General features: G+C 40.6%; 3 protein-coding genes across 4 annotated transcripts in view; 2 read left to right on the top strand and 1 right to left on the bottom strand.

The window, feature by feature from the left end:
* Positions 1–2,056: 2,056 nt before the first annotated feature.
* tmem203 (transmembrane protein 203) lies at positions 2,057–3,308 on the bottom strand. The gene is made up of 2 exons (XM_075455525.1): positions 3,180–3,308; positions 2,057–2,773 (listed from the first exon to the last, which is right to left on the bottom strand). The coding sequence occupies exon 2, from the start codon at positions 2,620–2,622 to the stop codon at positions 2,206–2,208; it is 417 nt and encodes a 138-aa protein (XP_075311640.1). The 5' UTR covers positions 2,623–2,773; positions 3,180–3,308; the 3' UTR covers positions 2,057–2,205.
* Positions 3,309–3,553: 245 nt separating this feature from the next.
* alad (aminolevulinate dehydratase) lies at positions 3,554–12,892 on the top strand. Its single transcript, XM_075455239.1, has 12 exons — positions 3,554–3,649; positions 4,554–4,693; positions 4,860–4,910; positions 5,318–5,414; positions 5,774–5,909; positions 5,985–6,068; positions 8,784–8,872; positions 8,953–9,008; positions 9,085–9,172; positions 9,258–9,344; positions 10,519–10,648; positions 12,402–12,892. The coding sequence occupies exons 2-12, from the start codon at positions 4,575–4,577 to the stop codon at positions 12,458–12,460; spliced, it is 996 nt and encodes a 331-aa protein (XP_075311354.1). The 5' UTR covers positions 3,554–3,649; positions 4,554–4,574; the 3' UTR covers positions 12,461–12,892.
* A 4,644-nt stretch (positions 12,893–17,536) lies between these two features.
* npr2 (natriuretic peptide receptor 2) overlaps positions 17,537–25,167 on the top strand; it is a 70,895-nt gene continuing 63,264 nt past the window's right edge. For both annotated transcript variants that reach the window (XM_075455597.1, XM_075455596.1), the window contains exon 1: positions 17,537–18,521. In XM_075455597.1, the coding sequence (XP_075311712.1) occupies positions 17,831–18,521 (691 nt within the window). In that variant the 5' untranslated portion in view covers positions 17,537–17,830. The remainder of the gene's footprint in view (positions 18,522–25,167) is intronic.

The raw sequence follows: 25,167 nt of genomic DNA, 5'->3' as shown, positions 1-25,167 counted from the left end.
AATAGAATAGAACTACTTTATTCATCCCAGCTGGGAAATTGCTTTGCAGTTGCAGTGTACAGACAGTAAAAATAAAAATAAAAATAAGAATAAAATAAAAATAAAATAAGAATATAAAAAAATAAAATAAGAATAAAAATAACAATAAGAATAAAATAAAATAAATATAAATAAATGTATCAGGGCAACGATGTTGTGAGGCTTGCAAAGACCGAGGTTTTCAGCCACGTTACAAGTGATTTTCTTTGCTGAAATCCTTCTGTTTGCATAGATTTCCTCTCAACATTGTCCGGATTGTTAATTCACACATAGCAGAGGAATATATTTGTATATTTCGGTCAGAATTTAGTATTACTACGATTTTTTTTGTGTTAAAACCGAGCCGACGCTGGTTCATTCGTTGAACACTTGCCGGTGATTCCACCTGTCGATAATCCGGGTGCGGCAGCAGCTCGGTGCACATGAATCAGCACTAAGTAGGCTATTCGTGGGTACTACAAGTGATTACTGTAGCCAATTAAATATTTATTCACGAGCTGTAATGAAGCACAGCTTGACTAAAGAGCGCGGGGGAATAAAATAATGATAATTCATAAGGAAGTAGGTCAACTGAGCATTAATTCCTTACCGAAGCAGGTTATAGTAGATGGGAAATCTGACGTACCTGCCAAAAAAAAAAGAACACGATAGTTAACGCCCTGCGTAATATTTTTATTACGGAATTTAGATCATGACATGACATATTAACAAGATATTTTCCTAATATGATTTGGAGTTAGACTTTAAAACCTTGATTAGTGAACGAGTTTTAGGTGAAACCAAATAAAGTTACAGAATACATGACGTAACCCCTTAGTTTCCAAACTGTTTTTAAACACAAAGTGACTATTTTTACCATTACCAATCATTTATCATTGGAAATTATACGAAATATGGTTTTAAAACTGATGAGTGAAACATGGTCTTCATCTTGGCTCACACCACGCCCATAAATAAGGTTAGAAGCGCCACCTGGTGGCTACGGAGCGCTTCTACCCATTAAAACCCTCAGCAAACAATAAAAGGCAACGTTGGTTAAATGTGTGTTTTATTTACACGTATACACAGATGACCACAAATGTGCCATAGAAAAAACATATGAACATAAATAAGGGTTTTTTGAATTTCTTAACAAAAATCCAACATGTACATAGTCACACAGAATGTCACATCAGGAATTAAATTAAAACGAGACCATAAATACACGCCGTACATATACAAAAAATAAAAAGACATTACAGCAACTTTTAGGGAGGATGTGTGCACACAATCTTTCGCTTTCAGTTCTTCAGTGCAGAGGCAAGACTGGCGGGTTTCAGCTCCAGCTTCTTTCTGCGCAGAGCCAACAAGCTTTGGGGATTTGAGGGGAGTGATTTTTATTTTTATTTTTTTAAATGAGCAGCACTCCCAGCAACTGGCAACACAGTGACACAAAATAAGGAAGTCTTTGCTGGTAAATGGCATCTTCTTCTGGGCAAAAAAAAAAATAAAAATAAAAATCAAAGCAATAAAGCTCCAGCAGCTCCTTGGGGTCTTTAATCCATGAGATTTTGCCCAAAATGTTACTCAGGTCGTCTCTGCCTTAAGGTTTCACCAGTTTATTCATTTGAAATGTTCTGTGCACAGGTGTATTAAAACATAACTCTGGTCTTTTTCTTTTTTTAAACTTATGGCTCATTGTTCACCATTGATTGCACAACGTAGAGGCACTACTAAGTTCCAAATCCGGACTTTATATTATGAGTTCTGTGACGATTTGTCCTTGTTAAGATGCCACAACAACTTACAGCGGTAATCTATCCTGATAAAACTGCCTTGGAAAAAAAAAGAAAAGAGAAAGAAATGGCAACAATTCATTCATTATTATTGAAAACACAAATAGAAATACTGCATAACTTAAACATGCAAGAGTATTTTCTGTTGATCTTGAAGTTATGCGAAACTCAGATGTTGGAAAACTAGACTGTGGTGCAGGCTGGAATAAGAACAACTTTTTTTTTTAATATATATATATATATATATATATATAAAAAGAAAAAAAAGGGTGGCAATGAGCCACAACAAAAATTACACCAATTTTCTGCTTAAAATCTCTAACGGCAGACAGAGACTGCTCTCTGCTCCTGTGTTGTCAACGCACTTTGACAAAAAAAAAAACGCTTCTCCTCAGTTGACCCGACATGCTCGTATCATGAGAAGCTGCAGCAGGATGAAGAGGGGCGAAACGATCAGGCCGAACCAGAGGTCTCTGGCTTGCTCCTGCTCGGCCAGCTTCTGGCACAGCAGCACCTCGCACACCAGCTTCAGGCTGAGCACCGTCAGCACCCAGAGGAGCCGCAGCACTGCGAGGCGCTTCTCGTTCTCTTGGTAAAGTCGGATGGACACGATGGCCGTGAAGTAGGTGCTGAGGCCGTCCGCGGCGAACAGCGGAACGAACACCAGCCACCAGCTCAGCTTGGGAGTAAACATGTCGGCTCTCAGAGCCACCAGCATGCTGAAGACCAGTAAAGCTAGTAGGTGGAGGAAGAGTTCGAAGGTTGCAAAGCCCAGCCATTGGACCAGTTCCCTCAAGGAGAAGAGCATGGTTGAGAACAGCGGGGTCTTCAACCGGGGACGGACTGACTGAGGACAGCCTGGTTAGGGATGGAAGTGCTCCAGGGTTAGAGGCAGCAGGTTCAGGAGCTTTTTGATACCACACAGATGACCCACTGTTGGCTACATCTTCACATCCAACCTGAGGATGATAAATGAATGGGGTGAACGAGAAGGTGGTCATGGAAACACTGAGAAAACCACAGTATTAGAAGAGAAGACACTACGAAAACTAACAATAGACAGGCATAATCCGTCTATGTTTTTAAAATAGAGACTTGATCTGAGCCATTTATCTCACTTCGCCGGCTGTCAGATGCTCATCTGGGCTGATTTGTCTTAAAATATATCCCGGGGGATGTTGTTAGGTTCCAATTAATACAGGACAAAATGTCAAATCAAGCTTCTATTACGTCGAAGATACAGAAAATAACCAGTCGTTGTACTGCAATGCTACTGTATGCTAATCACAGAAAAGATAGTTTCGAACACGAAACATGTACATACATATTCAGAATGTGGGTCACTGTAATAATATGTTAAATTACCTTAAAGACAGTTGGGTGTTCTCCTTCTCCACGTAGTTAATTGTGAAACTGTAGGAACAAAATGATGTTACGAGGCTGATAGCATCGTAGCTCCTGCTTGAGTTCTCGCAGTTAAAGAATATCGCGAGAACACAAAAAGAGGATTGTACGGTGGCCGGAAAGCCCAGTTTTTGTGTCGTCGCTGCCAATTTACATATCTGACAATTGTTGACATTTTTCATTAGTTTTTTCTTTTTATCGTTATTTCTCTCGGTTTAATAATTGTAACAAAATAGAGTACGGTTTCTGTTACACATCTATAATGACAATATCTACTTTAAAATTTGAATAACATTCAAGTCAGTAGGCGGCGGTATTACAGCAACAACAGCCAAACCATAGAAGAAGAAGCACCTCCAGTCAGTCAACTGAACTTTAGTGGAGAAGTCGACAACTCCCTTCTTCAGTGGTGCGCACGCTGGGTTAATTCGGTATTTATGAACCCTTTATTATTGTTTTGAAACGCTATCTCATAGATTTACGACATAAGTTGCTGTTATTTATAGTTATAGTCTAGATACTTCTTAGTCAAGGTGACAAAATGACATTTCATAATGTAATAATAACTGACCTGCTATGCTTAAAAATCACAGGAGCAATACTGCTGCTTTTTATTGCTGTTTGCAGCTGGCTCTGCTTTGGGTTTTATTTAAGGTTTCGTGTTTCTGAAAGTTATGTGAGCTGACGCTGTTAGCAATTGCCCCTGCAGTACACTATTGCTACTGTATGTTGCGTAATTTGTGTTTTTCAATGCTTTAGAAACGCAGTGAACTTAAATAATGAGATGGCGTGCAGTTCATCCAAATTCCTTTACTCAGATTTTGCTTTTAACACACACACACAACTATCAAACTGATTTTTGGAAACTCTGGATACATTTAAAGTTTAAAAGGGAGAGAAAAACTGGAGTCTGGACAACATAAATGTGTAAAACAATCACAGTAATCAGTCTCTTCTGTGCTGTTAAACCCATCCATCCATCCATCCATCCATTATCTATACCGCTGAATCCGTCGATCGGGTCGGGGGTGTTAAACCCAACTGATATTATTGAATTCCCATCCTTTCTCATTGGTCTATACAAAGAAACTGTGTTTGCACTGATGAGATCTGGCCTGACAGAGTAGGACACACCTGCAGTGTGTTGACTCTGCAGTGAGCCTGAGCCAAGCGGCTGTTTGGAAAAGCAGCGCCCGCCACGCATGCTTGCTCAGTTTTAACCTTGACTGAGCTGAAGCACAAGATTGTGAGTGCTGTGTTTTGACTCTGCTTTTGAAGCATAGACAAGTTGGACCAATTCCCTGTGTCACTCTGTGTATTTTGTCTCTTTATCAGTTTTCATTTTCGAGGGTAAAGATGCAGACGCCGGCAGAGTCGGTCATCCACAGTGGCTACTTCCACCCAACACTCCGCTACTGGCAGACCTGCGCAGCCGATCTCAGACCAGACAATCTTATCTACCCGATATTCGTTACGTGAGTGAAATTTAGCCGTTTTCGACAAGTGAGGCCGGGTTACTATGTGTGCTGAAGTTTGACTGATGCAACAGTGAATGTGAATCATTCCCTGTAAAAAAAAAAGTGCATTTAAGTACCATATTAACATAGTTTTAATGTTGTTCTGTGTCACTATGTGTTACAGAGACAGTGCAGATGCAGTGGAGCCTATTGGTAGCCTGCCAGGACAGGCAAGGTAAAGTCTCACACACACATGCATGAACGACAAGTTTGCTTGTTACAAATCTGTCAGAATGCATCTCTTTTCCTGTGAGATGGATGTCTTTGAGCTTGGCCTTAGATGAATGGCAATAAGAGGCCACGTTGTGTACCCATTGAGAGTGTTGCCTTCAGATAAAAGCAGTCAGGAAGGGCGGTCACACTGGTCCTCGACTAAGATATGAGATAAGAAGAGAATCCGTTAGACCTTTATTCATTCAAAACCAAACCAAAACGGCAGACCTGAACTCACATTTTGCATCCTTTCATGACAAAAAGGACTGAAGTGCATGCAGCTCCAGGAAATTTCACACATTGCGGAGTCAGCATTTCTGACCGTCTCTTGCCTTCTCATAACAACTCCTTTGTCTTTTTTATCCGCAGATATGGGGTGAACAAGCTGGAGGGAATGTTGCGGCCGCTCGTGGAGAACGGCTTGAAATGTGTGCTGATCTTTGGTGTCCCGGCAAAAATAGCAAAGGTACGTCGAACTAAAAGAGAAAGGCACGTTCGTAGCTCAATATCTGAACATTAATTAGGTATTCAGATGATTCTGGCCATGGGTTTGCCTTCATCATTTCATTTCTCTGTAAATGGGTCGATCAGCAGCTTTCTCAGTCCCCTAGTTGCTGTAAAATTGACCTAAAAACAACAATATAAGATTAATAAAGATGCATTTCCCATTATATTATAAACACAGCATGTATGAAGACTTTCGGATACGAAGGGAGAGAAAATAGTTTCATGTCAAAAGAGGCGAACTATCCCTTTAAGCAGCAACATATGAATCTGTTAAGTTTACATTTGAAAACACGCACATTTTCTGTGTTCTCCCATCAGGATGAACGGGGCTCGGGGGCCGACTCAGACGACACGCCGGCTGTTCTGGCGGTTAAAAAAATCCGCTCTCTGTTCCCGGAGCTGCTTGTGGCGTGCGACGTTTGTTTGTGCCCCTACACGTCGCATGGACACTGCGGTCAGTGTCTGTTCATGAAGTTCTGCTGTTCCACATACGTAGCAGCGTAAAGACATTCTGGTTTGTACCCTTCAGGTATCCTGAATGAAGACGGCACCCTGAACAATGACGCCAGCTGTCTTCGCTTGGCAGAAGTGGCGCTGGCTTATGGACGGGCGGGTAAATCTACTTTCTCTTTTCAAGCAGATCGTTGGTCATTTTTCAGCTGTTGCTTTCATTCCCATTCACGTTTTTACTGACTTCAAAGCCTTTTCAAATCTAGGCTAAAAACCTACTTATTTAGGATTGCTTTTAATTCCCAGTAGTATGACGACACTTTTATCTTATTTGATTTTGTTGTACTTTATTGCTTTCACTGTTCTTTTATTGTTTTTATTTGTTTTTACTTATTCTTCTCTTTATTTATTACCTGTTGTAAAGCACTTTGGTACATGGAATAGAAATAGAATAGAAAAATACTTTATTCATCCCCCAATGGGGAAAATTCAAATTAGTCAAGTAGCTCAAAAAAAAAAAAAAATATTTACAATGATTATTAACAACAATAATAATAATACAATAATAAACTATTCTAATAAAAATACTACTACTAACTAATAATAATAATAATAATAAATGACTACATCGTAAGGATTGTCTGTAAAGGGCTGTATAAATAAAATACATTTACATTTAAAAGATGGATAGTTTTCAAACATATTTATCATGTTTGATATCTTCTCACATGCATATCAGTTCACAAGGAAGCTAAAACAACGAGTAAAGTTTGCACAGCGATGGACGTTTGGTGCGTCCATTATTCTGTTGTCTTCCTTGAGCCAGAGAAGCTGCAGATGTCCGAAATAACACAAATTATTTATGACTTAAGGAGGTGCCAACACCCCTGGTGCAGCTCAGCATTTCATAGCGTGAATCATGAGTTACGTCATCATACAGCGAGTGACTGGGCCAGGCTATCAGGGCTTATTATGTCTTATTGTTGCTTAGGTCATACTTTGTGCTCAGTGTCAGTGTTGAATCAGAAAGAAAACCTCACAAGGATTGGTTCTTAAGCCCCTCCTTTTTTCTAAGTATAACCTACATACTTCCCCTTTTTTTGGTATTCACCAAGAATACCTCGGAGCTGCTTTTCACATTCATGCAGACGTCATTAATGATCTATCTAATAATGCTCCTTAGGACCTGTCATGCGTCTCCCTTTAGAGAGTAAATAATTGGATGCAACAAGCTTCCCGCATGATTAGACAGAAATAGGTCCTGTTGGTGCTGCTCAGTGTTTAGCTGGAAGTCTGAAGGCTTTTCTTCTCCACCATGATGTCCGTGATGGCCGCCCAGCACGTCCCGCCGCTGATCAGCTGAGTCTGTCGGGCGTGTCAGACTTATTAGATAGCTTAATGCTCGCTCATTTTTACTGTTTCATTGTTGGTATTTGGGGATTAGACCAGTGGCAGGATGCTTACTGCCCCTGATGATCTTCGGTTGAGAAAATGGTGAAAAACTATACGACCTGTCAGGTGTATAAAACTATCAACCACACCAAGAGTCAGCAGCCTGACATCTTAAATAGAGTTTAAATGAGAAACGTAACTTCCAAGCGAGACGAGAAGCTCTTTCATGCCTGTGTTGCTTGTGGTGTAACGCAGTAATACCAGCGGCAATACTGACAAACTGCCACATAAAATAAGATTTAAAAACATTTAAATTACAGGTGGGATTGTAACAAAATAGGTAAAAAGCCAAGCGGGGTGAATACTTTTGCAAGGCACTGCAGCTGTTTTTAAAGATAAAATTAAGATTCTATTTTTATCTCATAGATTGTGCTTCATTAAACTAAGTCATATTCTTTATAGGGCTGGGCGAGTTAACTCGTTAATTATTTAACGCTGATACATATTTTATAGCGCATCAATGCAGGTTTTATTTTTTATTTAAAAAAAGAAAATAATAATAATTTTTTGGGAGGCTTTTGTGCCTTTAATGCATAGGAAAGTTCAGAGAGACAGGAAGCAGGGGGCAAAGAGAGGGGGAACAACACGCAGCACAGGGCCGTCCGATACGGGACTCGAACCGGGGCCTCTTATACATGGGGCGCCTGCTCAACCCACTTTGCCACAGACCACTTATTATTCTGTAAAACTCTCTTTTATTCGTCTTTAAAACTCTTTTTGTAAAAGTCTGCTGCTCACAGGCTTTTATTTTGTAAAAGTCTGTTGCTGTCTGCTGTGGAACAGGAAAAGAAAGTAATCGGCGGATCCACCAAACCTGGAGAAGGGTACGGAACTTTTACTCGGCCATTTTCATTTTAAAGTTCTTCCAGACGGCGGAGTCGACAGAACCAAAGTCATCTGTAAACACAGCCAAGTTGAATTGTCTTCTCACCGTAGTAGTTCCAGTCTAAAATATCACTTAAAGGCAAAACACACAACTGATAGCAGCAAGTCATTCAAGGAAACAGACAGTGGAGCGAGGCTTCTACATAAAAACTACAGAAAGATGCTGATGTTAAAAGTGTGTTTGCACAACAAATGTTATGGCACTTTCATTCATATGGCAGCACATTTAAAATAAAACTAAATGCTAAAAGCTAAAAGCATTTTTGGATTTTGCGTACAAATGCGATTAATCGTGATTAATCAGGGAAATCATGTGATTAATTAGATAAAACATTTTAATCGTTGCCCAGCCCTAATTTATTTCTTGTTTTCCCCTTGAACATTGCGTTTGTGTTTTGCTAATAATGATGTTTCTGTGAACATAACTCGTTTTCATTTTGTTCTCATGTCTTCTTGGAGTGTTTCCTTCTCACGCCCTTTTTTTTCAGTTGGAACTCTTTGCCGTACAGTGATTAACCGGCTTCGCCTTGTTGTGCTGCAGGTTGTCACATCATCGCTCCCTCTGATATGATGGACGGAAGAGTCAGAGCCATAAAACTCTCGCTGTTATCCAATGGTTTGGGAAACAAGGTAAAGCAAAGACGCCCATGCAACCATCCTGTCGGTTTAGCTCTTAAAGTCTTCTGACTGTCTGTGCTCTCCTCATCCAGGTTTCAGTGCTGAGCTACAGTGCAAAGTTTGCCTCTTGCTATTACGGTCCTTTCAGGTAAGTGAGCGCCTGTGATGTGGTGTCATCATATAAGGGACAGAAGTCTCACGCTTCCTGCTGTGTTTGCATGCAGGGATGCTGCTCAGTCCAAGCCTGCGTTTGGAGACAGGCGCTGCTATCAGCTCCCCCCCGGAGCCAGAGGACTTGCCATTCGGGCCGTGGTGAGTTACTTTGTGTGTGTGTGTGTGTTTGGGATGTATGTGTGTGAAGCAGGTGTCCGACATTTTGCCGTTGCCTCTGCTGCAGGAGCGAGATGTGAGAGAGGGCGCGGACATGCTGATGGTGAAGCCAGGTCTGCCGTATCTGGACATCGTGAGAGAAGTCAAAGACAAGGTGAGCGAGTAAAGCGGAGGATGTTCTTGTCAGTCCTGAGCAGCGTTGGGGGTAGTTACTTTGGAAAGCAGTTAATTAGGTTACAACATTACTATCAATTAAAAGTAATCAGTTACGTTACAGCGTTACCTATTAATAAAAGTAACACAGCTTAACTGACGCAGACACACACTGGAAAAAATGCCCCTCCAAAAATAAGTAAAATAACAACAAATAAAAGATGTTTTTGCTTGAAATAAGAAAAAAAATCTGCCAATGGAACGAGTGAAAATCGGCTTGTCAAGATTTCTTGAAATAAGATGTGATATTTAGGACTTTTGAGATAAAAGTGATCTTGAAATTAGCTTAAAAACCTCTTCAAATGAAAAAAAAAGCTTGTTTCATATGATATGTGACTCAAAACAATTTGTTTTCAAGACTTTTTCATTTAACAAGATATTCCAGATGTATTGTCTTCAAACAAGTCCCTATATCTGACTGAAATAGTAGGCAGTTGTGTCTTATATTAAGCGTAATGTTTGGTGTCTAAAGTTTGGTACCCATCCCAGGTAGCCGATATGCCCTGGAAAAAAATCAAAGTATATTTGTCTCATTTCTAGTGAAAATATCTCATTACACTTGATATAAGACACAACTGCCTAACAAGTACTATTTCAGCCAGATATAGGGACTTGTTTGAAGACAATACATCTGGAATATCTTGTTAAATGAAAAAATCTTGAAAACAAATTGTTTTGAGTCACATATCATTTGAAACAAGCTTTTTTTGACATTTGAAGAGGTTTTTAATTACATTACAGTACATTTTTACTTTACATTTACTCTTCAAAGTAGTGATTGAAACGTAGCTAAAGAAGACCAGCGGGATAGAGTGGGGCTTCGATGTTTTTTTAAATTCGAAGTGGAATTTTTTGAGGTGGACAGAAGCTTTTCACCAACACAGAGAGGGCATTTTACCGTTATTTTGTTGTTGTCCTTTTCGCTGGTGAATTGAAACTTCCACAATGAAAACGCTGATCAACAAAGTTACTGATTACCGAACGCACGAAACTAATGCGTTACGTTACTCGATAAAAAGTAGTTGGAGTACTCTTAACACTGGTCCTGAGAAACTAGGATGGGTTCAAATGGGAAAAGCTCAGTGAAACTCATCTTCTTTGGTTCTCCTCACCAGTTCCCCACTCACCCCCTGGCGGTGTACAACGTGTCTGGGGAGTTTGCAATGATCTGGCACGGAGCACAGGCTGGAGCGTTTGACCTGCGGGCCGCTGTGATGGAAGCCATGACCGCCTTCCGCAGGGCAGGTGAGGGAAGAGAGGAAAGGGTTTACACTTCAACAACGTCAAAAATCTGAGTGGATAAATGTGAAAGCAGCAGCCTGGCATTTCATCTCTACAAGGAGAATTAAGATTTGTCCCACAGTTTGATCCTACAGGTCAATATTTAGCAGCATTTTGAGCCAGAATGAAGTTATTTTACTCTACTTCATAGGCTGTGTTCGAAACTGCATACTACATACTTCCATACTACATACTTCCATACTACATACTACATACTTCCATACTACATACTACATACTTCCATACTACATACTTCCATACTTCCATACTTCCGTACTACATACTACATACTTTCATACTACATACTACATACTTCCATACTTCCATACTACATACTACATACTTCCATACTTCCATACTACATACTACATACTACATACTTCCATACTTCCATACTACATACTTCCATACTACATACTTTCATACTACATACTACATACTTCCATACTTCCGTACTACATACTACATACTTCCATACTACATACTACATACTTCCATACTACATACTACATACTTCCATACTTCCGTACTACATACTTCCATACTACATACTACATACTTCCATACTACATACTACATACTACATACTTCCATACTACATACTACATACTACATACTTCCATACTACATACTACATACTTCCATACTTCCATACTACATACTTCCATACTACATACTTCCATACTACATACTACATACTACATACTACATACTACATACTTCCATACTTCCATACTACATACTTCCATACTACATACTACATACTTCCATACTTCCGTACTACATACTACATACTTCCAAACTACATACTATATTCTACATACTTCCATACTACATACTGCATACTACATACTACATACTTCCATACTACATACTACATACTCATCGATCAGACAGTATACAGAGCGTTTACCCACAATGCATTTCGCTCCTGCCCGAGCCGAAATCAGCGGCCTGAAGCTGATTTCGCTTAAGCTCTAAACTCTGTAAACTTTAGCAACATTTGAAACATTTTCAGGCGAGAAAGTAGTCGTTTAGATCCCCAACGTGTTGAAAACCTGACAAAATACCGGCTATTTACAATTCTGTTCCCACGAATTCGGCGCTACTAAAGCTAGCCACAGTGAGCAACGCACTTCCGGTTATTTTCACAAAATAAAATACCCGTTGCCGTTTATCACAGGGAAAGCCATTACCATACAATTGGTGCTTTTGTTTTGAAAACAGGAAGTGAACCTACCCTCGTTGTAGCTAGCTTGAAACTTCCGTTTTGACAGGAAATGACGATCGGCGACGTCAAGTTGCATTTTGGGTAGTTTGAGTATGAGTAGTAACCTCATGATGCATACCCAACATTTAGGAGAATCTAGTATGCATCCGGGAACTTCTCACTTACTCAAACTCGCATACTAACTCACAAAGTTAGTAGGAGTAGTAGGAGAAGTATGCGGTTTCGAACACAGCCACAGTCACCTGGAGTCCTTGTTGCCAGAATGTCTGAAGCATTGTAAGAGACAGCTTTACAGAATGGTAAAAGATTAACTTTCCCAGCTTATTCCGGATGTGTTGCGGCCCTGATGTGCAAAAAAATCCAGTAAAATAAAAAGAGATTGTTGCATTAGGGTTGTAAACGACTGTTTGTGGGTGTTTTTTACCCGAGCAGCTGTAGATATAATCTGATCAGATGCTAACAGTTTCTGCTTGATTTGTGACGCAGGCGCCGACATCATCATCACCTACTACACTCCTCAGCTGCTCAGCTGGCTGAAGGAGTAAAGGACGAGGAGCCAAGGTGGACCAACGCTTCTTTCAACCTGCAAACCTTCTGGGTCATGCTTACTGAGAGAAAACCGTATTTACTGAAAGCAATCAATCAAACAGCAACCTGAACACTTAGAATGCGTCTTCATATCAGGCTGAGTTGCAGCACCAACCCTACACTCCTGAATACTTACCTTTCTGTTTGTCTTTTAAAGGGCTGAGAATGTAAAAACTGTTGATTTTTGTTGGTGTTTTTCTAGCAGAAAATGTCGATCGTGCGTGTTGATTAAAATGAGAACCGTCATCTGTCTTTGCTGAGGTGGTTATGAAATGCACATTTGTACGAGTCTGATGAATACGTGACAGCCGCCTGAGGTGGTTTTTAAATCATGCTTGAACACATTCGCATGGACCGGTGGAAATAAAGTTGTTCCTTCAGATCTATAATGGTGTGTGTGTGCTTTATTTAACGTTTTAGGCTTTGATCTTCTCACGTTATAAAGACGGTACAGAAACAGGACTATGCAAAGTCTTGGTCCAACCCTCATTTCTTTATATTTTGCCGCCAGACATTCTGGTGATCTTTTCACATTTAGCAGCCAAAGAAACGAAGAAAAGTCATTTGTTTTTTAATCTGCTCCTGTGAAAAATACCAACGAAAACACCGTTTGACAGACATAAAACAGTATTCTTGCACCAACAAGATGATTCCCAGAGAGCATTCAACTGAAAACGTCACATCTCAGCATGAGGAAACTGGACAAGTGGAGGACAAAAGAAGAAGTGTCTTTTTCACTCTTAATCAAACCCAGGCCTTTCAAGGACTTTCAAGCATAAAAAGGCATCTAACTCAAGGGATGAACCAGTGTCGTGTCCACACATTACGGACAATTTAGCAAAGAAGCCATTTTAGATCGTATCTTTAGGCACTCTCTGCCACAAAGACGCATCATTTGTTCCCATTTCTTTAGTTTTATCTATGAAGAACAGCAAAGATAACACAGTCTGACAGACAGAAAACAGGATTTCTGCAGCAACAAGGTGATTCCCAAAGAGCTGTTAGCTGAAAACTTGGCATATCTCAGCATGGTGTGCAGTGTGTCCTTAAAACATTTGAGGAAACTGGACAAGTGGAGGACAAAAGAAGAAGAGTCAGGCCTAAAGAACTATCTCCAGCAGATGAACAGGATCTGAAAGTGATGTCCTTAAGAAAGAGGAAAACATCCAGCAAAGACCTGACACAGGACCTGAGAGATGCATCTGGAGCTTCAGCTGATCCATCTGCTGTTGGCCCAAGCCTCATCAGAGATGGGCTCCATGGAAGGGTGGCTGTCAGGAAGCCGTTCTTAAGGAAGGGAAACAGGGAGAAAAGGCTGAGCTGTGCCAAAGGACACAAGAAGTGGGCTGAAAATCAGTGGCAGCAGGTCTGATGGAGGGATGAATCCTCCCCCAGAGCCCGCTCAACAAAATGAATGACAGAAAGCTGGTCTGAGAGGGTTCAGGCTGTGTTGATGAGGTCACAGTCAGTTCAAATAGTAAAATGGCTGCAGGGTGATCTGACCCCCTGCTGGGAGTGATGCGCTGACTCTCAAACCGGCCTATGATCTCTTTGGAGAAATATGCTAGCAACGCCCCTTCCAAGCAGAATATCTAAATATGTCATTCCACGAGTTTATTCAGTCATGGGAGTTTTACTTCTCAAAAGAGTCACAGAAGGATGTTACAAACAGCTGAAAATATACAGAATTTCACAGATAAAAAAGAGGAACTTCAATCACCGTGAAAATTCTGCTGTTCTCTTAATGTCCAAATTAGAAACACATGCCTCAGGATCACTTTTGATCCCTTTTAACGGTCCAAGTGGCACAGCTTTATGAATGGATGCAGTTCCAGTTAGTCAGTGCACCATCCCATGCCTCTGACTTTCATCAAGCTCAAAACTGGCTGTGGTGTTATGAGTGCCGAGCAGTTCTGTGATCCCCTGACCTCTCTGCACTACTACTGATACACCAACGCTGATTTTAGATGAGATTAGATTATACTTTATTCATCCCACAACGGGGAAATTCACTTGCCAAAAAACGCAACAACAGACATGAACAAGAAATTTAAAACAAGAGAAATTTAAAAAAAGAGAATAAATAAAGTGACTAAAAAGTCAAGTTTTCTGGTAAACTGTGATTCAATTCAATTCAATTCAGTTTTATTTATATAGCGCCAAATACAACAAATGTCATCTCAAGGCACTTAGATAGTAAAGTCCAATTCAAGCCAATTGGAATTCAATTAATTGTAATCATAATTATTCATAAAATAACCCAATTCATTCATATAGAGCCAATTCAAAAACACTTTCCTAGCTAAGGAAACCAACAGATTGCACAGAAACTTGTCTTCAGTCCAATCTCCCGTCCTGAGCGTGCCTGAGGCGACTGTGGAGAGGAACGACTCCCTTTGAACAGGAAGAAACCTCTGGCAGAACCAGAACCAGGAAGGGTGGCCATCCGCCTCCTCCAGCTGGGGTTTGAGACAGAAAAGAGGGGAAAAAACCCACTGTAACACCATTCAAAGGATATCTGTTGGAACAGGGAAACACCAGTTAATGACAGCAATAGTGTCACATATACATAAAGAGAGTAAAGTGAGGAAAGGTCTAGGCCTATAGAAGCTTAACTATGGGATGTTTCAGGATCACCTGAGCCATCCCTAACTGTAGTGGCCGTTTGTCAAACAAAACTTAACTTAAAGCAAATCAAACGAACACTTCAGGCACCATGGGCAGGTAATGTACGCAGGGAAGAAATCATCGTATTTCCAGGCAGAAGTTTTGTGTCGAGGCTGGTTTATTTATTATTCCAGAAGAGCAAAGAAATGTTCTCTCTCTCTCTCTCGCACTGGTAAAAAACCATATGCCCATCACCCAGGTGCCTAACCAGATCACCACCTACTTCCTACTTATATATACTGTAGGTGTGCCCATTTCCCACTACTGCCCCCAAGTGTTCAAATCATATCAGTAAGTAAATCAAAGAAAAGGACTAAACCTATAAAGCAAAGCAATTAACTAAACAATAATATTAGCAAAATATCAATAATTATAGTGAGCAAAATAATAATGAAACAAATTAACATTAACATTAAATTTACCATTACTCAAAAAGAAAAAGAATATAGCTCCAACACTAACTATAAGCGTTATCAAAAAGGAAAGTTTTAAGCCTGGTCTTAAAGGTGGAAAGACCTTTACTGGCAGCTTATTCCACAGAGAGGGGCCTGATAACTGAAGGCTCTGCCTCCCATTCTACTTTTAGAAACTCTGGGAACCTCGAGTAAACCTGCAGTTTGCGAGCAAAGTGCTCTGTTAGGAAAATATCTTACAATGAGATCTTTAAGATATGATGGCGCTCGGTCATTAAGAGCTTTATATGTAAGGAGAAGAATCTTAAATTCTATTCTGAATTTAACAGGGAGCCAATGAAGAGAAGCTAAAACTGGAGAAATATGATCTCTGCTGTTAGTTCTCATCAGAACTCTGGCTGCAGCATTTTGGATCAGCTGAAGGCTTTGCAGAGAATATGTGGGACAGCCCATAATAAAGAATTACAGTAGTCCAATCTTGAAGTTTTTCTGTATCACTCTGAGACAGGATGTTCCTGATTTTAACAATATTAAGAAGGTAAAAGAAGGCAGTCCTAGAAACCTGTTTTATATGCGAGTCAAATGATAAGTTCTGGTCAAAAATAACTCCAAGGTTCCTCACTGTAGAACTAGAAGCCAAGGAAATACCATCTAGAGTAACTATATAGCTTGACAATTTCTCCCTGAAACGCTCAGGTCCAAAGATAACGACTTCAGTTTTGTCTGAATTCAGATGAAAATAACTGCATGAAGCTCACTTGTCAAGTAAACACAACAGTCGGAGTTGATGGATTTCTTGCTCACATCAGCCTCAGATGTACTTTGTGTTTGCTGCAAAGAGTTTTTTTTAACACATTCAAGTATGTTGCTAAAAATATGAAACATGGCACACATGTTAGCATGTATTAGGATGTAACTGATGCACTAATGCCTTCCTTAGTCATCAGCTCCCTGATTATTTTTACCAACAGGTTTCCACGGGTCCCTTTTGAAGTTTAAGCACATGCTCCTGTAAAGGTATTTTTATGTATCTATTTACACCAGAAAGTTTAAAACAAGTGCTTGCAATGCATTCCAATTCAGGCATATTTAATCCAGTTCATTGTGATCCGGTCCGTTACATTACATTTACATCACATTACGGTCATTCTGCAGACGCTTTTATCCAAAGCGACTTACAATAAGTGCGTTCCACATCGGTAGGCAAAAGAACTTCAGGTCACAAGAAATCATAAGTGCATTTCCTTCCAAAACCAAACAGCTAAGAGCATAACTAGTGCTAGAGTAAGTGCGGTAAGTTAGGTACCGAGACAAATGGGAAGACAATTTAGAAAACAAAGACCATTTAGAAAATAAATAAGTGCGTAAGGAGCCGTTAAAACGCGTTAAATCCTCTAGAAGCTGCCCGTGCGCCCCAATGCCCGACTATAATAATGTTCCAGGGAGCGTATTACACCCGGAGTGTAACATAAACGGCAGGCAGGGGGCGACTCACCTCTATTTGTTTTCTTAAAGAGGATTTTTTTTTCACAGCACGCTGCAAAAAATGGCAAATATCTGTGACTTGTAATTTATTGTTTCTAGATTTTCTTTAAATTTCAAAAATTTGCATTAAAACACGAACAGCTTGATTCCCAGTCCAGAGCTGATTCTGATTAACTGATGCAGGTTCGGGTTCCTCTGGGAAATCAAAAAGGTGAATCTGGGTCCACCTGGTTTTTAGAAGTGGGAACAAAAGTCAAAACAATTTCCCAAATTGTGATGAATAAAGTATTTATCTATCTACAAGATGAATGCAACCTGCACCGGAAGCACCTCAATTCACAGGGAAACGCCATTTATTTGCCGTGCATCATTTCACCGGTTCACAGTGATTTATGGACACCGGAGTGAACACACACTTTTTTTGCAGTGTGTGACGTGTGGGGGCCGAGCAGAGCGCTCCTGCGATTTAAGTTCCAGTCATCTGGATGTATGTTATCACTCTCCGAGAGGCTGTGAGTGCGAGGACTGCGCTGCGCTGGAGAACTCGCTGTGGGGAGTACAAGAAGTTCATAAACGGGGATTTTACGCAGCAAAGACGCATGGCACAGCCGCGCTGGCGCGACAGGATAACACCTTTACCGACTCCGCGCGACTTCTGAAAGAGAGAGTTGGAGACAGAGGGTGTGGGGGGGTGTTACGGATACTTATGGTTTGGTTGAACTGAGCCGTGTCCTCTCCAAACTGCGCGCTCTCTTCAGAGAAATGGGATGCAGGGGCGCGCTGGGATGCTGCCTGTTTGCGGCGCTGTCCTGCTGCCTCCTCCCCGGCTGCAGGAGCAACATCACCGTGGCGGTGATGCTGCCGGACAATCACCACAAGTACCCGTGGGCTCTGCCGCGCGTCCTCCCGGCCATCCTCATGGCGCACGAGGATCTGCACGTCAAACACAAGCTGCTGCTCGGCCGCACCATCAACATCCTCAACTACAGCACGGAGGACCCCGCCGCGGGATCGTGCGCCGAGAGCCGGGCGCAGGTGGTGGCCGTGGACGCCAAGCTTTACATCCGCCCGGACGTCTTCTTCGGACCCGGCTGCGTGTACCCGCTGGCCTCCGTGGGGCGTTTCGCGACCCACTGGAAGCTGCCGCTCATCACCGCGGGAGGACCCGCGTACGGCTTCTACCAGCGGGAGTACAGGACCATAGTGCGCAGCGGGCCGTCCACCACCAAGCTGGGGGACTTCGCCAACGTCCTGCACACGCACTTTAACTGGACGTCCCGCGCCGCGGTGATCTTTTACGACCTGCGGCAGGACGACCGGCCGCACTACTTTCTCTCTGAGGGGATTTACTTCAACCTGAAGGAGCAGATGAACGTGACGGTGGAGGCCATGCCGTACATGGGCGACCAGGATTACTCCGAGCTCATTGCTTTCATGAAGGACAACGGGAGAAGTAAGTCCACACAGAGTAAAAAACAAGATAAAGAGATGGTCTGCAGATGTCTGCAAATATATTCTCCAACAAGTCTGACAACCACAATTAAACACAGTGTTTTAGTTCAACTTTATCAGCAAGTTTTTGGCAACTTGTCTTTGAAGCGCGTCGTTATCTGGAAATAAAGCAGATCACCATCTGGCACATTTAAAGATAAAGTCAGTGGATGGATGAGACTCCTGCGGATGCTGCAGAGCAGGAAACTCTTGATTTTGGAAAGAAACGAGAAATAAAAAAAAACATGTGGGCGGAAAATGTGGTTTAAATGGACTTATTTTTTACATTAATTTGAGTTTTACAAAATTACGAATAGGAGATTCCGCCTTTGATGAATGGGGCCACCATTTCCCAGCAGATAGAAACAAAGGTGGACGGGAATTGGTGCAGGAAAAGCCTGTTTATTCCGGAGTTACAGAGGAATGTTTAGGCTGTGGGCACTCTGCTGCTGCTGGTTTATTGCCTGTGCAGGACCACCACCTGAGTTCTTTTTTTTTCTAACAAAGGGAACGAGAAGAACTCCTTAAATGTGAGCCCTCGGGGCCAAAATAGGCTTTAGGTGTCGTTCAGCCTGTCTTAACCTGGAATACTGTATCGCGTTGCAATGCAGGAATTTGGTTGTTAACAAATCATTATGACAAGCATTTTTCTATTCGGTGAAATGTAAATCTCAGACAGCAGTGAGAGGCTCTTAAATCACTCATCACCACTCTGTCCTCAGGTTTAATTAACTGCTGTGAGGCAGATGTAATCGTTGTTGCTGGAGTGGAAATGTAATTGTGACGGTCTGGATGGAGGCTGGCATGCAGCTCAGCAAGCTTTGAAATGGTAAAAGTTTTTAGAAATTCACGCACAACTTTTCCTATGATAATAGTTATTATAAAGGTGCAAAATGCGGACTAATGGAAGTAAAATAGTCAGTATATATATATATATATATATATATATATATATATATATAAATATATAAAGCACGTATATCTGTACCAATAATTAATACATTTGATGCATTTTCACCAATTAAGACTAATTCTAGGTTGAGTTTATGAAATCAAAAACTTCCTTTCTGGGGACAGTTGTAACTTTAAAAAGTCACATTAACCCACTGCATTGGAATTAAAGGCCACAGTATCATCTAAAAATGGCGTTTATTGGCGATTTTTCTTTTTAAATGGTCTATATTTTTCTAAATATATCAGGCAACATATGCATCTAATTAAATTATATCTGTTCTGATTCGCCATACAGGCAAACTGACAATGAAAATTGAAATAACAGTGAAACTAATAAAAAGCGTAGGCCTACATAAACACAAATGCATAAAACACAAAGACAGAAACGTGCATACGCACACCACATTTATAAAGCCCCGCTCATGAAAAGCTTTTCTTTAAAACATTTCAATCATTATGTAACTATAATCACATGTACTAACCTGATTTCCACTCCCATTTTTTAGCCTTGGATGGATGCATTCCCCTAATGAGTCATTTGCATTTTAAAATATTATTTGCACCAAAACACAAAAGCACCATAATGAAGAGCATCAATAAAGACGAAGAACAAGAAGACATTCACAAACCTCTTTTATTTGATGGTTTCAATTCTTTCAATTCTGATGAAGAGGACCAAAAACTGCTGAATAGAAAAATGTAATGTGGGCAGTCAGCTTTGTACAGTAAGAGCAAAGGAATCGAAATAGAAATGTCTGAATCACGAAAAAGAGAAAACATGCATCAGTTTGCCTATTGTAACAAAGGCAACTTCATCTTCATCTGGAACGTAGGAAGGCACGGCATGTGCAGTTTAGCCTTCAGCTTTGTTTGGATGTGACCAGGAGGGAGACACAGATGTGCAAATGGAGCGTAGTGTTTGGCTGTTTTCCTAAACAGTCTTTGGAAACCTGAAGCAGCTACAATTGCTCTAAAATCCTGTCTGTATGGTCTGAAGAATGCATAAAGTTGGCACATTCTCATCACGCGTGCTTTCTTAAAAAACACCAGTTTGTTCGTGGGAAAAGGTGCATGCATTTGTGTATCGTGTGTATGTATCATTTGTGCATCCAGGTACTTACACTGAGCCAATCCTTAGTGTAGCTATTTTTACATAGCTACACTAAAGTCATGTACACTAGTCATGTAAATTAAGTCACGATGTTTCCACTTGTAACACTAGTGTTTAACCAAATATTTAAAGTCAAAATGGCTGCTGTGTTACAACTGCCTTCATGCGGCCATCGTAAAATCTTATATGCTAGCTAGTTATGCTAGCTAGTTATGCTAGCTATATCAGCGGAAGTTGGTCATGTTTATTTCTTACCTTTTGCGTGAGTACTGCCTACTTTTCTACCTTGAAATGATTTTTTTTAATTGAAAATCTTTACTGTTCCACATGCATAGAAAAAGTTGTACTGAGCATTTTCAAAGTTGGTACCTTTGTGCCGCCTGGCTTCTAATTGGAGGAACTAAGTATGTAGTTATCGTTTCCGGTTTAGCATTAAGCTGGAATCAAGTTAGCCTAGCTAAGCTTCATAATGAATAACCTCATTATTCCACTCATTAGTTTAAATTGCACCTAACAGAAATGAATTGTTTTTTATTTAGTGCTTTTAGGGTGATCCTAACTAGAGGTTGTTTGTACATGATGACTTGTTGCAGTGTTGGAAGGCATTGCCAAACAAAGCTGTGCTGCTGACAGGAAAACACTTCTATGAGATATTATTTATTTGGTTATTTGTTTATTGAGATGAATTCATAATAGATAATAAAAGATTACATTGGATCCTCTACAGATTCAGGTTTCAGACGCACCTAACATAGATGATGTTTTATCTTCACAGAAACTTTAGCGACCTGTAATTGCAACCAGCAAATGTGAACGAGTGTAGTCATCACAGTGAGTATTCAGAGTTGTGTCGCTGATTCTGATATTTATCGATAGGGCATTAGGGCCTTTGCAAAATATTTATTCTAGTCCCGGGAACATTTGGAGGGAATTATTTCTTTGGTAGCAGCTCAATATTTCCAGGCAAAACCCGCTTCCAGCCAGTAAATATCGGTTGTGTTATGGTTTCTGGCAGAGTGAAACAAGTCGAGATGTAGGCATCTTTATCTGCTGCTACTGTAAAAGTGTAAAGGTAATCAAAGAGCAACACAGCGGCGAATAAAAGGGGTGAAAGGTGCAGGCTGCTAACCCCCCTCCCCCCTTCGCTGGTGAATTACGGTGCTGCTGCAGTGAGCTGGAGGTCATGGAAGCTAATGGTTTTGTCAGGGCTTGTCCTGGCTCGGCTTTCAGCTCACTTTTATCCCAGCAGATATCCTACAAGCTGTCAGCTTTGTTGAGTCACTTGATTGCAAACTGAGTTCAAAACAGCAAGAGGCAGGAAAAACACGGCTTTTAATGTGCAGCCACACATCTTTGGACCGTTGACAACCGATCAGGTTCATGCACGCTGCTGTGGTGACCTCTAATGTCCCAAAATCACAGATTTTAAAAAGCAAAAAAAAAAAGACATGGATTTGATAGATTAACTTAATAACTTAGTATTTTCTATTATATAATATTTTTTTTATCATCCACTGGCAGGATTAAGGCTGAGGATATCGGTTTGCTGTGCAAGACCCAGAAAAGTATTGGACGCCATGGGAATGTTGACAATTCTGAATTTAATCAATGAAGCTGAAAAATTAGAGCAATAGGATTTAAATTAGCATAATTTTCTTGACTGACGTAAAAAATTAGGGTTCAGGATGAACTTATTATATAAAATACATTTGAATACATATTTCAACACAGAACAGGGGTGATAATGACTTTAATCCTCTATTATCATTCGACCTGCAGCCACCATAAATGCTTCATTAATTTAGCCTCATTGAGGCTAAAATCTACCCTTATTTGGGTTAATTTCCACATTATGAGCTTTGTTTCTACTCATAAAAGCGCTCAGCAGCTTCCACCGCTGAACAGACGATGTGGCAACAGTCCCAATTTTAGTTTATACCTGTCTGTGTACATCTCTTAACATCTAACAATTCACTAACTAACATTACTGCTGTTAATGTCTGTTAAATGTATTTATTTATTTCATTTCAAGACCAGAAGAAACTGTGCCGATCAACTGCAACCCAAGCTTTTGTGGCAAATGAAAAATCTCGTGAGTGTGACTATGATTGATTAGGACTATTTGAAATTCAGTTTGTCTCCACAATGAAACTCTGCCCAGGGAAAAGGGAGATGAATGGAATATATATTAATATGGGAAGCTTTTACTCTAAAGTAATCACAACTGAGCTTATTGTCCACCAATAATTGATATCACCCAGTAACTCTTTCAATGTACATTTGGATGAGGTACAAGAGACTATGATGCTGCTTTTATAAGCTCAACTTTTTCACTAAACGATATCAGTCAGCTGGGAGTGAGCTGCCAGTTGTCTTGTAGAGGCTTAAAATCTACCAATTTTGCATCTTTTTCTACACAAGTTGTTACTGTCCATTGCAGAGCCTCCATATAAGGTGTTACGGCCAGTTAACGTGTAAATAAAAACAGGAGCCGTTCCCATGCTTGCAAGCCCAAGTGCAGCTTTCTTATTGGAAGTTAAGATAGGCACCCAAGGCCGTTTTGTTCACATGCTGATCAGGGCCAGAGCTGAGAAATGCCCGTGACTGCAGGACAGAATGTCTGCATGTAAGAGATCAGACACAATTAATTGTACTCAAAAACTAGATGTTAGTGTTTTATTTATTTATTTGTTTGTTTGTTTTTGACAGTGTAAACTGGTCAAAAATGGTGCTTAATTCTTCTATCAGTGGACGAAAAGTTAACAGAAGTGACGACAACTGAGGCAGTTTACGTCCCATCAGGCATTTTCTGGTTGAAAAGAAATCTAAAAGACATCCAGATTGTTCAGAAAATTTCAGTTAAATTAGGAGTAGAAGTGAATGTTTTGTGGATGTCTATAAGACATCAATTAAATGTTCAAATTTAGCTGAAATGTCACCTGGCAGTATAAGTAAGTTCTTTACTTCTGTGCATTGAGCTCTGGATCTGGTTCGTCAGTGCTTCTTGCATCTCATTAAGCAGTGTGGCCATGATGGCAGAGAGGACACCGGGGCTACATAAAGGTTTTAATTTACCAGTAGATGGTCTGTTACTAGATTGGTTGAAATTGTTATTCCCAAATCACGCAAAATCATGACGATTTTTTGACATTTTTGTGTTCAACTGCCACCTTCACGGTGTCAGGAGGCATCTGGTAGTGATTCATATAACACATTCAACATGCTGAAAAGAGTTCTTAGATGTTCAGACTGTGAATCAAAAGATTTTCAACCAAAAGTTCGCATTGAAACCTTGGTTGGTGCACTCTCTGATTTTATGAGACAAAGACGTTTGTATACCTACAGTTAGGGCTGGGCGATATGGGAAAAAGTCATATCACAATATATATATTTTTGTTTCTGAGTTTTATGTCGATGCAACCAGGGAGGAATGCATGTTTTCCCTTGAGTGAGGCAGATCTATCAGAAAGAGTTATTGTACGTATCTCTGCTGAAACAAAGAAACACTTGGGAAAAAGTCATATCACGATATCAGTCGATATCAATATATATCGGGTCCTTAACTTTTAGCATCCACTTGAACCCCTTATTTTCCACTCTGCTTATTGGTAGCATGTCTTTTGCAACACAATAAGCTGCATTTGTAACGTCACGGTGTCTCTCAGACTCTGTGGTCTTCTGCTGCTGCTGCACAGGCGTTGTTATCGGGGGAAGATTAGCACTTGTTCCGGGCTGTGTTTGTAACAGTTTGCACTCTCTCGCTCAGACGGGCGGCTTCAGGTGACGAAAAAGATTAGCGGTATTCCCTGTCTTTGTCGGGCTGAGTCTTCAGTCGTTTCTTGAGAGGGAGCACTAATTTTCTTTCTTTATACGGCTGCAGCAGCACAAACAAACACGCCACGGCTAGCTGCTAGCTGCTAGCATGGCTCTATTCCAGCCACGTGATTGTTTCAGCGTAACTCGGGGTAACTCTCGTTCTCATTAGCTGTTCGTGTTGTCTGTCAAAAGATGGACGAATGGAATCTATGGAAAAATATATCGCCCATGTTTCATATCTCTATCGAGGAAAAGTTTTTAATCGATAGATATCGTTATCGTTTTTTCGCCCAGCCCTACCAAAAAGTAAAAAAAACCTGTCTCCATGGCTGCAATAGATACATCTTTTTTGTTATCTGAATGAAGACAGTGTTTAACCGCCGAATATATCAATTATCTAATTTTTATTTAATTTGTTTATGGAATATCAGAGGGAAAATCTCTGCTGTCTCAGAGAAAGACCGCATTAGGCCGTGTTGTGTTTTTCTTTTTGATCCATACATATGTCGGTAATTTGTGGTTCACAGTGAGAGATGAGAAGAGTCTTCTGTGCAGAGCTTAGGCAGTGTCTTGTTGTAATTACAGAAATCTTGTTACCTGAGAAAAACACCTCAACAGCAGTAGATTAGACTCATTTACTTCACAGTAGGGCTGGAAAAGCCCCTCAGACACATTAGAGGATGAACAAAGAGCTGCAGGGGTAATCCACCTCTGAGGAGAACTCAGC

The sequence above is a fragment of the Odontesthes bonariensis genome, chromosome 22, assembly GCF_027942865.1.
Source record: "Odontesthes bonariensis isolate fOdoBon6 chromosome 22, fOdoBon6.hap1, whole genome shotgun sequence".
NCBI classification, from domain to species: Eukaryota; Metazoa; Chordata; class Actinopteri; order Atheriniformes; family Atherinopsidae; genus Odontesthes; species Odontesthes bonariensis.
This window is presented reverse-complemented; position numbering and strand designations above follow the sequence as displayed.

Coding starts and splice junctions, on each gene's coding strand:
- alad (XM_075455239.1), top strand. CDS start 4,575: ATGCAGACGCCGGCAGAGTCGGTCATCCACAGTGGCTACTTCCACCCA. Junction 5,910..5,984: donor CACGTCGCATGGACACTGCG/GTCAGTGTCTGT, acceptor TGTACCCTTCAG/GTATCCTGAATGAAGACGGC. Junction 8,873..8,952: donor CCAATGGTTTGGGAAACAAG/GTAAAGCAAAGA, acceptor CTCCTCATCCAG/GTTTCAGTGCTGAGCTACAG.
- tmem203 (XM_075455525.1), bottom strand. CDS start 2,622: ATGCTCTTCTCCTTGAGGGAACTGGTCCAATGGCTGGGCTTTGCAACC.